Source organism: Fundulus heteroclitus, chromosome 4 (genome assembly GCF_011125445.2).
Source record: "Fundulus heteroclitus isolate FHET01 chromosome 4, MU-UCD_Fhet_4.1, whole genome shotgun sequence".
Lineage (NCBI taxonomy): Eukaryota > Metazoa > Chordata > Actinopteri > Cyprinodontiformes > Fundulidae > Fundulus > Fundulus heteroclitus.
This window is the reverse complement of record NC_046364.1, coordinates 15,278,063-15,294,760: the sequence shown is the minus strand read 5'-3', so window position 1 is coordinate 15,294,760 and position 16,698 is coordinate 15,278,063. Positions and strand designations below refer to the sequence as shown.

General features: G+C 38.2%; 1 protein-coding gene across 2 annotated transcripts in view; it reads left to right on the top strand.

The window, feature by feature from the left end:
• gpc6a (glypican 6a) overlaps window positions 1-16,698 on the top strand; it is a 207,245-nt gene that overhangs the window by 40,344 nt on the left and 150,203 nt on the right. For both annotated transcript variants that reach the window (XM_036136143.1, XM_021309614.2), the window contains exon 3: window positions 60-218. In XM_036136143.1, the coding sequence (XP_035992036.1) occupies window positions 60-218 (159 nt within the window). The remainder of the gene's footprint in view (window positions 1-59; window positions 219-16,698) is intronic.

Sequence of the window (16,698 nt, the reverse complement as noted above, 5' to 3'; positions counted from 1 at the left end):
TGAAAAATCGAAATTCTGTGGCGGTGTAAAACGGTGCTCCATGTCTCTGTCTCATTCAGGTGAGCACCTTCGTGTCTGTCCTAAGGGTTACACCTGCTGCACATCTGAGATGGAGGACAAACTCAGCCAGCAAAGCAAGCAGGAGTTTGAGATTATGGTCGAAGAAAGCAGCCACAACATGAGAACAACATTCATCTCCAGGCATAAAAAGTTTGACGGTAAGTCCAGACCTTTTTATTTGTTCAGCTCCTGTGACAGATAATCCCAGTCCCCCCTTTACACTTACTGTAGCTACTGTATGCCAGGAAAACACTGTTGAGCTACTTAGTACTGGCAAATCTGATTTATTATTAATGCTATTTGTTTATTCATATATCGACCTGTTTTGTACCTCTTTGATTTAAGGTGTTTGAAGTTTTTCAGCAAACATTTGATTTTATGATGCACCAATATTCTTAAAAAAAAAGACTCATACAAGGTACAGTATGTGTTAACCTGTCTTAAAGTAACATTGCAACGGTGAAAATGTGGATAAATTATTTTTCTGATGTTAGGTTGCTACTGTGAGCCCGTGGTGTACCCCTGAAAAACACAAAACCAGGAAACGGTCACCAAGTTTAATAAAAGTCGAATCTGGAGGCAGTGAGTTGAGATGGATGGTGGATGAAAAAAAAAAATCGAAGGTCAGCGACTGATAAGTGGATTTGAGTGAGTGGCTCTGACCAGTCAGGGTGTATGAGTGGAATACCAGACAGTGTAGCCTGAACCGGTGTGTACTTGAATCCAGGAGATTGTGGGAGAATAAGCAGGTCGGTCAGGCAGATTAGCAGGCAGCCAGGCAGATAGATGAGGCTTAGTGTGAGGCTCCTGGTAATCACTGGGCATTGCCATGCAGTGACAAAGCACACAGGGACTGCAGACCCGAAGCCGGTGGAGAACGAAAGGAATCTATAGATGGTATTAAAAATTAAAAGGATAAATCTAAAGCAAGTTGAGTCTGTGGAGCAGTATCTTAAGAGCTATGCGTTAATGATCTGGTGTGTGATAAGGGACAAAGTGGGCTATAAATACCAAGCAACTATAATGTTATGACCACCTACATATCATAGTGTAGGCCCCCTTCTTACTTCCAACACTGCACAGGTGAAATGTGGTAAATATTGCATTTTGGAATACCTTGCGTAAAGGCATCAATAGCAAATCCCCAAAGTCCTGTAAAAGTTGCATGGAAGGGACTCCATAGATCAAAGCTCACCTGTCCTGCACAATTACTCAATTTGATTGCGATCTTAGGAATCTTGACACAAAGCAAACTAATTTATTTTTTTAATGTTTTCCCTGTGTGTCAGGGAGAGTGTCTTGCTGTAAAAGGCCTCTGCAGTTTCTGGTTTTCATTCTTGCTCAGTTTCTCAAGCATGTCTATTTTTCCATCTGCTTTTTTCCTTCAAGGCCGTTCCATTATGAGCTTATAGATGCGGAACAACAATCACATTATTTGGATGAAGGATAAAAACAAGAAGATATGTATATAATGTTTTCATCCAATATGATTTAAAGTCATCTTTAAATTTAGATTACAACTTACCTTATTCCACCTAACATGTAGGTGGAATAAGGTATTCCACCATTTATTTTTTTTTATGAAAAAATATTGAATGTTATTTAAAATTTAAATGTTTTATTGTCCAGTTATCTTCAGTAATCTTAAATAACATTATTTACTGAGTTTTTATCAGTAGAATAATGAGTCTTTTAAGAAATGTAACTTATAACCAAATTACAATGTTAAGATCATGCACAAAATAAATATATTATTTTGTGTCTTTGTCTTTCACTCTTAATTTAGGGATTCTGTAATTTCTGCACAAAAAAGCTGGTAATTTATTTGCATAGAACAGCTGCCAACAAAGCTTGGATAATTTTTTTATTTACTCTCTCCATGGCTCACACACTGATATAATATCTTTTCTTTTTCTTTTTAAAGTTAAAAAATGCCTCCTTACACCAGAGAAAGGGAGTCTGGCAAATGAGAAGTCAAGGTTTTGGGGCCAAACCACATCAGTGGATGATGTATCTGAGACGTGTGTTAAATGATCCATCTGACAGGCTGGAAATACCTGAGCCAGTTTCCCAGCAAAAACACTGTTTTTAGCCAGTTCAATTGGCTGACATTTATTTAATTTTTTGGTTTAATTTTTAAGACTGATGACGAATAAAGAGTGTTTTTTCATCAAATTTGAAAATAGTCATTTCCTACTCAAAAAATGTATGGATATTATGTTTCCACCATTTCAAGACATTGTTGAAACATAGCAGACTAAATCCCAAAAAGGGTCTGTGTGGCTACCATAACATTTGGATAGAAAGAAAGCTGCTACTCGGGTTGCCAAACAAGCTGAAAATAAAGAATCCCTTGACAAGTTTGGGGCTAAAGTTGCTTCTGTTGAGCTGACCGACCAGGTGAGAAGTCTCACCTTCGATGGTTTAATGTAAATAAAATCATAGTTTCAATAAAGTCCATCCATCTATGTTCTGAACCTGCTCAATCCTTTCAGGTTTGCAGGGGATCTGGTGTCTACCTACAGTCGTTATTGGGGCAAGAGGTGGACTGGCAATCAGTTCACATCACAACACAGAGACACAAAAAGACAGATAACTATGCAAACACACGCTCACCTGACAGATAACTGAGAATGTCAAATTAACCACAAGGAGATATTTGTTGTTCACCAGTATTGTAGTGCTGCATGCCTGCAAAGCCACATGCGCCACAAAACATGCATAACTAGATCTCCATTACTGTTAGTGTTTAACTAACTTTCCCCTATCACTGAATTTCTACACTCTTACCCACTCAATAATGGCTTAGATGTAAACAAACCAATGAACCTCTTGTCAAGATGACACTGCTTGGATATTCAAACTCCTTCCTGTATTAGTTTAAAATGGGAGGCAATTTATTTGTGAAATTTGGGGAGATTCCACATTTGAGAGACATGTGGGCAACCTTAAAGTTAGGCCCAAAATGTTCTTACCGTGGTGGATTTACATTTGAAATTACTCTCATTCTGTTTCCCCCTTGTTATACCAATTTGACTACCAAATTTAACTAATTGGTAATCTGTCCTTCATGTACCCAGCCTCTAACCCAAAGACAGCTTTATGTGAATGCTGTATAATTTCCCTGTATTGCCACTACAAATTAGAGAAAACTAACCTTACTTCTGGATAAACTTAACTGATACCTATTGGTTGCAAAACATTAGTTCTGCTGTTTAAACTGTTTAAAGTATTTTAATGTATTCAGTGTTTTTCAGTAACAATGGAAGGATGTCTGAGATTAAAATTTTAGAACAATGCTGATATTATTTATCACCACATTTAATAGTCGCACATAATCCATCATACAAAATCATGTTCCGTACGATCAAATCACTATTCCTCTTAACCTCATACACTCTCTTAGTGCATTGCAATTGTCCACCTCTTGGGGTTTGAAATATCCCTTATAAATTTTACATGTCCCCATTTCTGTCCAAAGTTATTTATAGGCTCCTATTATGAAAACCTTAACTTACCTTTTGATTACTGGCTGTTCCTTGAAAGCCTGTGGGTTCTGATGCATTATTGAGCAATCTCGAAGCCATAAATGACTGTTGCACATTAGAATTAAGGCTCAGATATTCTGAATGTCCAATCATCTGGCTGAGGGCTCTTTTACCCCATCTTTCACCGTGTTTTATGCTGAACCAAGGACACTCAAGAATTATATTACATAAAAACAAATAACACAAGGACACTCACAACCTCCCCTTTTCTTTTTTAAACACACACACACAATAAATAAATATCTATCTATCTATCTATCTATCTATCTATATATATATATATATATATATATATATATATATATATATATATATATATATATATATATATATATATATATATATATATATATATATATATACTGTTTATAGATGTACTACAAATGTCTGTATGCTGTAAGCATTGTAACCAAAGTCAGATTTTTGATTTTGCACACAATCATGGCCAAGTGAAGATGATTCTGATTCTATTTGCAGTGCATGAACCGAACTATGATTAAAAAAAATGTCCCAGTGCTCAGTTAATTTGATAGGGTCAGTGTTTAATTTTTCTAATGTATACTAATGTATAAATATTATGGGTAACATAGTAGACACATTGGGACCCCTTTTTATATAGATTTAAATGATTCGACTTTATTGTAAAAAACATAAAAAAGACATTGCATTTGTATTGAAAGATGCTCCTAAATCCCAACTTTAAAAATACAGTGGAAGCTGACTTCTCATGATCAGGGCTTTGCAAACCATATTTCTGAAAGAATAACATAATTGCTTCTGATGTTACTAATCAGGACACCTTTTATTTTTATCACGTGGATTATTTTTATTTTTTTATTGGGAGCATCAGCACAAGATCAAGCACTGATAAATATGGAGAATATGTTTAAGAGTATCTCCAGCTGCTGTCTTCTTTTCTTAGACAACATTTCTCTGATTTATATTCCTGTATACAGGCCCCTGCTTATCAAAAAATAAAAAAACAACACTGTAGCCAGCTGAGGCCTTAAATTGTAGGAGCCACGGCAACAGTACAGGACGACTAAAAGTGCACTGATTTGGATATGGTAGCTACATGAACAAATGTGCGAATTCGGATGACTGCATAGTGTCTGTAGCAGCATAGATCCTAAAGTGCATGGGGTACGTCTGTCATCTCAGAGAAAGCCTTGGATAAGGGCAGCTGCATGCTGTGCTAAAAGGAAAGGATGCTGCTTTTAGGTCTGAGGAGATGACTCAGAACATGTACAGAGCTAACATGAAACATGCCATCAGAGTGGCAAAACAGTATTTTTACATTCTATGCTGGACAAGGTAAGCACACCTCACATTGTGCATCTTACAGAATATACAGGAAAACGTATGTGGCAATTGGGATGTCAAGCATAGTATGAGTGTTGCAGACAAAAGCATTTGGACTCAACTATCAGTGGATTTCTCAAAAACACTTCTGGATCAGAGCTCTCAAAATAATCAAGGAACTCAGTTTTTTATTCATCTTGTTCTCATTGAGTTCGGATCAAAGTAAACAGATTTTGCAACAATGTTTTGTCACTCATAATATTTTCTTGAGTGCCAAAACCTCATCCTCATGAATTAATTTCTCAGTGGGAATTTCAAAAACTCCCATCTTTAATTTGGACCTTGCTTTTGATAAGCTTAGTTGTGCAGTGTACCGTAAACATTCAGAGTCACAACAAATTAGCATCTTTTGTGTCACTGAAAATCTAAATTTTAAAAAATCCTGCTTGTTTGGAGACCACAAGCAGCCTTTTCAATGCAGCACAACAAACTAACATTCTCAAGTACTACTTGAACGTTTGATTTATTAGCTTGCTTGCAGCTGCAAAGCACTTTTAAAATCAAGACAAGATTGTATAATACTCTTGTCCATGACTTCCTTCCCATCACAGCTCACAAATGACAATATTTATACAGCCTTTAGATGCAGATGGTAAGAGAATGTACAAAAAGCTCTGCTTTTTGCTTTAAAAAAGACAACTTTTAAACTAAAAATTTATTATAGTTTACCCTAAAATGAATACAGCCCCATTAGCAGGTAGAGTTTGCTCTGATCCTTCCTGGCTCCATTCCACTTTATTGTTCAGATGAACACCCAGGAACATGTAAGAGTCCACTGTTTCCCCGGATGTTTACCTGTGTCGGCTGCGGAAATCAACCAAATGCTCCTTGGTTTTCTTGGTGTGATCAGGAAATGCTTCATCTCCCACCAGTCCTCAAAGTCTTGTGTCCACTGCCTGTACTCACAGGTGTCCTCCCTTGTGATGAGGCCAACTATGGCAGAGTCATCTTAGAACTTGTGAAGATGGAAACCTGGGGAGATTATGGAGAAATCTGCATTGTAGCGGATGAACAGAATAGTATCAGAACAGTTCTCAGCAGCAAACTAGCCTTTCAGAGACCGCCATGTGTCTTCACATAATGTGGTACTCTCCTCAGCTTCAGGCTGATGTTGAACATGTAACCCACGATGCCACAGATGATCTATGCAGCACCTCAGGGGCCTAGAGCTGATGCCATCAGTACCTGCAACCTTTTACAGCTCATTCCTCTACTGAAGTGTTGAAAGGGACAAGGTGGGGGAGTCCTCTGAAATGGAGGGGGTGGGTGGTGCCTGAGTGCTGAGAGGTGCGAAGTTCTGAGAAGCAAAGAAGGTAACCGTCAAAGATGGGCAGGGAGAGGGGCTGGTTGTCTGATTGAGTCTGTTGAAAAACCTGTTCAGATCATTAACCCATCTTAAGTCTCCTACAGCCTGGGAGTTGTTTTCAGGCTGTTTCAGGCCATGCTGGTGTTGTTCTGCTGCAGCATGGTCCTCCATATTACTGTAGATGTCTTTTTCATCCACGATCTTTCTTCTCAGTTCCCTCGGCACATCTTTCAGCTCTTCCTTTTTGGAGAAACACCACGGGAACATGATAGGCATCGTGTTGTCCACACAGAGGTTAATGTAGTCCGGGATTCGGTATGTAATGCTGTCGACGTTCTCTCCATGAGGAACACAGAGCTCTTTCCACTCAGTGGAGCTGAGACAGTCCCCCCCCCAAACTTCTTCAGTCTGCTCAGACTATCTACTTATTGTGCGTGTCTCTGTGTACAAGGAATTTATAGACAGGTTGGAGATGAACCAAGTTATTATCCAAGCCCTGCATGGGAGAAAGAGATGATGAGCTCTATGCCTCGTTTGTGTTAGCATACAATATGTTCAGCATTTCATTGTTGCTGTTGTGACAGGTAACACACTGGGTTACGGTGGGGAGAGTCTGTTGATCACAGTGTGGAGAATATTACTTGCAGCTCCAGTGTTGGCAGAGGGGAACCATAAACCATTACTCCCACAGTAGATGGTATAGCCTCATGCTAACAGCTAGCAGCTCAATGCCCTTACTGCCAAGTGTCTCTTTCATAGTTAAATGCCCAAAGTTGCACCAACTATCATCTACAAACACACCCAGGCCCCTCTGTTCTTACTTCTGCCATTGGAGTAAATGAAATATGTCCATGTTTATATGTGTGTCCATGACCAAACTGCTTTCTCAACAAGCCCACTGATGCAGGCTTAGGGCCTACCCTTCATCCACTTTGTTGGGAAGGGATCTCACATGTCCCATGATGATAGACGGGGTGACAGGTCTGTACCTTCTCCTCTAGTTATGATGTCCGATACTGCCTCGGTTCCTGCAGCTTGTCCTTTTCATCTCGCAGAGAACATTGGGCCGCTGGGTGGGAGGTGGATCAGTAGGGAGCTAACAGCTGATCTCTCATGTAAACAATGAATGAGTGGCCTCTTATGCAGTCTCCCTGAAGACAAATACCATAAAAAAGAAAATTTTCCACAAAACAGTTCTATAATGTCTACAAGTGAGGCAGAAAAAACAGAAGCAACACATCTAAAAATAAAATTTAAAAAGAAAGGCTCAGGGTTGAGTAGGAACTACTAGAGCAGGTCATGTTCTAGTAGTTCAGACCAGGCCTGGTCTGCCTGGTCATGTGGTGCAGGACGTAGAACAAAGTTGCTGAAGTATTGTGAAATCAAGTATTACAAGTATTCAGTTTGAAATTTTAGTACCTCAACAACCCTACTCTAAGTTGTTCTTTGGTAAAAACATGAGTGGTTGTCTGTATTGTATATGAACTGGTGACTGGTTTAGGGTGTACCCACCTTTTATCCTGAATACTAATAAGCAAATATGGAAAATATTTAGTTGGTATATTAAACAAGTATTTGTATGGAAGAACTGAGGAATGCATGGTTTTTGTCTGTGTCTCCTTTTGAGGACAAAATAAACATGTAGCTTGCAGGATGAGTTGAGAGGCGATTTATTGCTGGGATAGGTCATTTGGCGACGGTGGCACAGAGGTTAGGGGGTTCGTCTTGCAATTGGCGGGTTGCCAGTTCGTTCCCCTTCTCTGACTGTCTCTGTCGTTGTGTCCTTGGGCAAGACCCTTCACCCGCATTTCCTGCTGGTGGTGGTCAGGGGGCCCGGTGGCGCTGTTGTATGGCAGCCTCGCCTCTGTCAGCCTGCCCCAGGGCAGCTGTAGCTACTTACATAGCTCACCACTGTCAGGGTGTGAATGTGTGTGTGAATGGGTGAATGACTGAACTGTAGTGTGAAGCGCTTTGGAGGTCATCAAGACTAGTTAAAAGCGCTATACAAGTACAAGCCATTTACCATTTACCATTTGGCTTGACCCCTAACCGAGAAGAACAGCCTCTTTGTTCAAACAGATAGCCCCCAAAATTGAGACCACCCCCTCCTGAAGAGACTGGAGGGACAGTCAGTCCTTTAAAAGATGTGTTTAGAGTAGGGAAAGACAGACAGAATCTTTTACATCGCCATGAGCCAGGATGTTTGGTTTATACTGAATACAACAAAATGGTAATGTAAAGTCTGTCTCCTTTGGAATTCCAATGAATTAAATATGCATATTTTAATGTTTGCCTTGTTTCATCGTTACTGCCAAATCTTAAACCGGGGTAAGACGGGCCTTCAGACATAAGCAGGAGCAGGCCGGTATTCATATCAACACATGTTAAATATTGAATTGGTTTCTTTTTTTCTTTCTTTTTTGTTTTACAAAAAATATATATAAAGTTGTTGTTTTTGTTGTTTTTTGTCTCTTACTTCTAGGTTTATATGCTTTAGGGCAGGGGTTCTCAACCTTTTGCAAGCTGGGCCCCCCCAAAGCTGGTTCGTTGCAGTTGGGGCCCCAGTGCCCCCCGCCCAGATCACCCATACCCCCGCCCCGCCGCGCCCCGCTCTACCTTGCATAGATAGATAGATAGATAGATAGATAGATAGATAGATAGATAGATAGATAGATAGATAGATAGCCCTAGGCTATTATTTTTAGGCCCACATTATTATTATTACCATCATCAGTAGCGGTAGGTAGGCCTATTATCATTTCTAGGCTATTGTTATAATTGGCAGTAGCACCAGACTTCTAATGTGAGCTTGCAGGCATTATTATTATTATTATTATTATTATTATTATGAGTAGTATAGGCCTATCACCATTACTAGGGTATTGCTATATAATTGTGAGGTTACATGCTTTTTTTTTTGTTATTATTATTATTATCATCAGTAGGCCTATCACCATTACTAGGCTATTGCTATATAATTGTGAGGTTACATGCTTTTTTTTGTTATTATTATTATTATCATCATCAGTAGGCCTATCATCATTACTAGGCTATTGCTATAATTGGCAGTAGCACCAGACTTCTAATGTGAGCTTGCAGGCATTATTATTATTATTATTATGAGTAGTATAGGCCTACCACCATTACTAGGCTATTGCTATATAATTGTGAGGTTACATGCTTTTTTTTTTGTTATTATTATTATTATCATCAGTAGGCCTATCACCATTACTAGGCTATTGCTATATAATTGTGAGGTTACATGCTTTTTTTTGTTATTATTATTATTATCATCATCAGTAGGCCTATCATCATTACTAGGCTATTGCTATAATTGGCAGTAGCACCAGACTTCTAATGTGAGCTTGCAGGCATTATTATTATTATTACTATTATTATTATTATTATGAGTAGTATATGCCTATCATTATTACAAGGCTATTGCTATATAATTATGAGGTTACATGCTTTATTGTTGTTGTTATTATTATTATCATTATTATTATCATCAGTTGGCCTATTATCATTACTAGTCTAACTCTTGGACTGAACATATTTTTTGCCAGATGCATTCAAATAGTCACCAGAGTAAAGAAATGTATATTATATGTGAATTATGTGTGCCGTTTGGAAGTAATTTTGACAAAACTTGCTGTATAAGCGAAAGAGCACGAACGTTCTGCATTCGGGTTGTTCCGGAATGCGACGTCACAAACAGAACTAGTACCGTGCATCAGCCTGCAAATACTACGTCTTTTGCTACCGATTTGTTCAATTTTATTAATAACTCTTACTCTACGTCCAAAAAAATAAATAAAAAAATGTCTGATACATCTTCAAACTCCCCCTCAAGCATCGGCGACTCAGATAAGGAATATATATACGAAGAAACGGAGTTTGAACAAGGTGAACCTGAGGAGACTATATCCAACGCTGGCCAACACATAGAGCCCATGCTCCATTGTAAGTACCCCTCACAATCCTCGCTTGTGAAGTGTGAATTGCATAAAACACTTTTGTCACTGCTGGCAATCCAGTCCTTTTGCGTTTCTTTTACGAATTTATCCCATTTCCTTCGGACCTTTTGATCCACCGGCCAAGTATATAGCGCTACTTTCTGGCCTGCACTAGACCGCGGTGAAGTTGGCTTGACATGGACATTCAAGCTCCGCGGCGTCAGCGGAGCGTCTTGAGAAACAAAAATCAAATCAGATTTATTGACGGTTCCACCGCGTATGGGAGAAGGGAGCAGCTGAGAGATGCTGGCCGAAATCGGAGTCCTTCAACCGGATCAACCGTGAGCTAGATCCCGCTGACTTCGCGGAGGTTGAATGTCCAATGTCAAGCTAACTTCACCGCGGTCTGCACTACAGCTGCTAACTACGGAGATTTTTTTTAATATACATACATGTACAATGTATGCAAACCCTCTGGCATGAGTCTGTGAAAAGGATTAATAGGACAAAAACACCGAAATAATCCTTAGTGAACAATGTTTAAACCTACCGGGCGGCTCGTCCTCTTTGCTGAAGCGCTGTGTGTCTGCTGTGTGTTCGCTTTCTGATGTTAAACAAACATGTCTGAACGTCCATCCATCCATTTTCTGACCCGCTTAATCCCTGATGGGGTCGCGGGGGTTGCTGGTGTCTATGTCCCGATATAAAATAATTCTTAGCCGTCCAGTGGGTTCATGGTTCCATGCTCTCTCATGTGTATTGCCTGCCGTGTTTATAAGGCAGCTAAGCTACTAGCTATGTCGCCGTACAAGCCTTGGCCAGCATTTCACAGACTCCCTCCGTCCCTTCAGGCTTTTGCTGTATAAATCTGGCAATATGATACCATCAACCATCAACTTACTCTTAAAACGATCTTGTGATACGTTATCTAAAGAAGAAAAATATGCCGAGAACTCGTCAGCTTCCTTCCAGTCCGGCGCGCATGCGCGAAAAACCCGGATGAAAACCGCTTATCACCTGCATTTGTGCTCACTATCGACAAAACAATCAAATTTGTTCAAAACTTTTTTTTTTAAATCAGTCCAAACACATTTTGATTTTTATTCAGGAGTTATGTATATACAAAACTTTAACTTTTTATGAAAGTAGTTTAGTGATAAAAAAAAAGTGCAAATTTTTTTTTTCCAGTTTTTTTCCACTCCCATCCTGTAGCCTACTCGCGCCCCCCCGGGAGAGTGTCGGCGCCCCCCCGGGGGGGCGCGCCCCACCGGTTGAGAACCACTGCTTTAGGGCATACAAATCTGGTCGACTTTGATTTTTTTATTTTAATTTTTTTTATTTGACATGTTTTACACTTACATTCTATCTAGTTAGTGCCTGGAAGCTATTGATTGACATCTAAACATTTAATGAATGAAAGAAAAATAAACTTGACCCATGTGTATTACATTTACATTTGTTGTTTGCTTTTCTTGGATGATAGATGCTCATTAAATTCAGTTTGGTCAGTGCATTTTCTTTTCCCTCTCTAGACTTCAGCTAGAGATTAGTGTGCATGGTTGGGTGACTAAAGTCTGAGTTGAACAGCTTTCTGGGTTGACAGAGTTCTTTGATCCTGCCTCTATGGAGCTCAACACTGAAGGCTGCAGTGTCCTCCATTCCCTTCAACAATCACTTATTCACACCAGATCCAACCCAATACCAACTCAAACACAACACCCTATTCTTTCTAATCTGTCTTTTCTGCTGTTTGATAGCTCCTATTGAACTGTGAGCCTGGAAACATGATAAAAAGATAGAATGCTCACTTCTGCAGTTGGTTTTCACACGTTTTTGCTCAACATGAAAACAAATGTTTCACCACTCTTAGTGGAGGTAAATATCTATTTTTAATAGACCAAGCCTGACAGAGCTATAACTCGGATCTTGATTAATTAAAGTCAATTGTGCAAGTATTCACTTGCATATATTATCCATAAGGGGGAACCTAAAATAATTATCTTTTCATAATCATCACATTGGTCCTCTGCATGATACTGTGGCCTCTTTTAAGAAGTGGAAAAACAAAGCTTTGATGGGAGAGCAGAGAGCGATGAGTCACAGTCAGCACTGCACTTCAGAATCAACCTTATTATGCACAAGAGGGAAAGATGAAGATCTGGAAACCAGCATGTTGATGTTTAGCATTTCCAATGGTGAATAATTATTGGCCACCTTTCTGCAATTTCTTCAGGAGTTTCTCAGACATTTTTTCTGAAACTTTTGATTGGTTCTATAGTTGAAACCACATTTCTATATTCTGTTCAACCCAGGAGGTCTTAAATTGAGTTGGGTGTTTTCTCACTAAATAACAACAGTGAATCATTCAAAGATATGCTGATATTATTATTAAATGTTAGTTGTTATGCATTATAGTAATTCTCTTTCTTGTCATCTTCAAAGATGGGGTATGGGTCAGTTCATGAAATAAATCATTAGCGATTATAGCAACAGTTATTATGTTTTTAAAGCAAGTACTCCTTTTGATCAAAGCCTTTAACATAAAAAAGATTTCTGCTGGGATGACAAAAAAAACAACGTTTTGACATATTTACCACTTTTCCCTGTAGATGAAAGCCTGATTTAAATGGACTGATACAGCCTTTCATTCTGGTTCATGGGGAACTACTTTATACCGTGCTTTTAAGTTTTTGTTGACGCAATCTAGCTTTTTGACTTGCTTTTGTTTAATGTTGATGGCAAGAATGTAGTTTTCATAAGGTTCATCACATTTAAGTAAAAAGATTATTCTGGCTAATAGAGAACAAACGCTACAAAAAAGATTATCTGCCTTTTTAAAACAAGTGCTCAAAAGTCTGATAGACCAGTACTGTTTGTGTGCTGTATTCAAAATCTCTACTAATCTGCTGACTTCCACAGGCATTGCAAACCCCTAATTATTTACATTTATTATTAATGTTTGACATTCATTGAAGTACTTACCAAGTGAAAGTTTCAAAATGACCACAATTCATTGCTGACATGAAATGGTTACTTCAAAAGGGGATCTCAAAGGTCCTCATTACAGTACACTCAGCCCTTTCCAGCACTAAATGTATAGTCTGACATCATCATCACTGGTTTTATATTTACTTACATTGTGATCCAAAAGAAAAGTGAATAATTGTTTAACCTAACAATGTAAGAGTTCATCATTAATATCATAAAATTAATAAATTAGGTCAGTTTGCTGTGTGCAAGAGTGATAGATCGAACACATTTAATTACTCCACATAAGCTCCACTGTTGACTGAGTTTGTGCTTTTGTGGACTGATCTTTAATTCCCATTATCTTTTGTGCATAATATAATAGCGGAATTATTAATTTATAGTATGAATAAATTGAATAAGGAGGTTGCATTTGATACACAGTGCAAGTTCTGATCTGTTATGGTCCAATTTAGAGAGTGCACTCTGGAAGTTTTCCTCCTGTGGCCAGCTGGATTGTTAAAAAGTTGGATTCTGGATTCCAAATCCTCTGGAAATCAATTGAGTGTTCTTACTAGATTTGGATAGGGCTAGGTTATAAAAACATTTAGCTTGTACAAGATTTATTGCAGGGTCCTTGTTTCATAGTGTTGTATTTTTTAGTTTCCTGCTTTAAAGTCTTTCGCTTATCCTGCCAAGGACACTATATCAGCATCCTCAATGTGCTGAAAGTGAAGGTGAATTAAAAGTTTTTGGAACGGTTTTCTTCTAAAACTTAAGCATCACAAGACCACTAAATTAAATGTTGTTTACAACAATAATCAAATCTTACCTATGCACACTTGAGCACTGAGTACCTAATAAAAGGGCATCATTACCTCCCTGACATCAAACAACCAATAAACTAACTTGCCCAAAAATCTTCATGTTTTTTTAATTTAACCTTTATTGTAAGCAGTTAAATAATCAGTTCCCATTTGCAGACATGACCTGATTACACTGTATGTACACTTCAAGTTCATAAAATGTATCTGCCTGACAACTTACTTTTTTCTTTCTCATTAGTAATGTCTGAGTACATTTCCCAATTTATCCTTCTTTCATTTATATAAAATCTCAGTGCCATATGTTCACAAACAGCACAGCACACAAAATATTCTTAGCTTAGAACTTTCCTGTTGATAGTGGTTTGGGGTTGATGAGGCTTGACATTTTTACTAAAAACATAGTGTGGGCAATGTGAATAGATTACTTATTGTTTTCTGACAAAATGTATCTGCTTATTCCAGATCTTTCTAAAACGGTCTAGAATTAGTCATTGACTCTTAGAAATTTATTTCCAATGGCAACTTCCTGATTATGGCCAAAATGGTGCTTCCTCTGACTTTCAAAAATTTTCAAATATATTTGTCACAAATGAGATCTTTACATGCATCTTTCGCAATACGTTCATAATGAAAAAAAAAAAAACAACAACATTTGTGCCTTTGTGCATCTCTATTCCTTGGGTCAACACTTATTTCCTGGGTCCTTTAATTTCACATGACTTAATGTATTAATTTGTTTGTTTTCTCCTCTTTATGTGTGAATTGCTTGGGTTGTTACCAATATCTGGCGTAACAGCCCTATAAAAAATATATTTAATAAGAAAACATTGATGTTTTCAACACTTCTTGTCCTTTCATAATAGCATTCAAAACAAAAGATTATAGAGCATGTTTTATCATTGTCTTAAAGACAAAATGCATGTTTCTCTCTTTCTTTGCTTACCTTTTTTATTTGGACCCTAAGTCTGAAATAGTTTTTCTATGTACTATATCTTAGTTATAGACTTTAAAATATCCTAGACCTTTGATATTAATAAAACTGTGGAAGAGAACAATGTAAAAATAAATAAATAAAGAACCATAGAGATGGTGGGCATAAGATTTTGGCTGGAAGCAGTATACTTCCAAGCAGAGGACACATTATAGAGGACATGACACAAATGTACAATACACAAAGGACCTGGTAACCTTCTGATGGTACAAGACCTTCATTACACAAGAGATGACACTAAATTACACAGAGGCCAGGGTGCTGATGAGGACAGGGCACTGACACCATTGATTTAACCCCTGCAGATGAAACCTCTTTGACAGTTGCATGTCCATCACTAATGAAATCTAAAACCATGTGGACACGCGGTTCCTGGAAGAGTTCATAAATAAATAACCTCTGTTTTGGTGTCCCTGTGTTATACTAAGTGAATGTCGGGAAGACTGCAATTCTCTGAGGGCTCTGGAAAGGGGTCTGGCCAGCAGTGTTCAGAGAGTTGGTGGCAGGCTCCATCATCTGGCACAGGCTGCAGCCTGGTGTCACTTCTGTACTTCAGGATGGATGGCTCTGCATGGCCTGAATGCTGTTAACTCTGTCCCACTGGTGAGCCTCAAGGAGAGGTTGAGAGGCATGTCTTCCCACAAGCTGCTATAGCAAAAATGAGTAGGAAATCTACTGGCCTGGTGCAATGTGATTCTCCTTTTTCATATATTTATTAAATTTAAACTTTGTGTCAGATATTGAAACACACACTGAAAACTCTGTTACAAAAAAAAAATCCCATCCGCTGGATATTGGGTTTGCTCAGCCTACAGCTGAGATCATGCAGTCTGTGGAGACAGATGAAAAATGTTACCATCCTCCTGCAAAGGTGCTGATACGCTCCCCTCATAGATCGGCAACGTTTCTTCTCCTTTTGATTCCCATGCATCATTTAAAGATGACTGAAGATGGTGACCGTGAGGTTGGCATAATTTTAGTTTAGCATTCACTTGAGATGTGACAGTGAGTAATTGGGATGTCAAGCCTTTCGAACGAATGCGGCAAGGGTGAGTTCACTTAAGGAGTGCAGAAAGGAAGGCAGTGATGGTCCCGTATTGCAGGTTAAACTTTCTTAATATTCTTTTTAAGCATTTTGCTGAAATGTCTTTTTGACTGTAAGCATGAGTCTAGGATTTTATTCTTCATGTTTAATGTTTATACCATCTGGCTTATCTTAAAAAAAAAAATCCTTAAGAATACAACACATAAACATTTAACCCATTTATCTTTTGTAGGACAAAAGTAAAAACATTTTATGAAATTTAATTATTTAAAAAATAGCTATAATATTTATCCTGCAAATTATACAAATGCGTATTGGTTTTAGAAGAAAATTTGTAGAAATTGGTTTACACCCTTAAGTTTGTATTTTTACATAAAACAAGCCAGATATACTTTTTTTAATAAGCAAAAGCTTTTTTGTAATGACAGTTCAGTAAGATGTGTTCATTTTGTTTGAAATGACCCCATGTTATTTAGTACAGAGATCACTTTTATAAACATCCGTGTGGTCATTTTTATGATGCAATGAACCGATTGCTGCGAGCCATTTTTAGCCCATATCGGAGCCAATTTGCAATCCGGGTATAAGATCAGTGCATCTCTACTGCCATTAACTCCTTTTACTATCATGTACTAT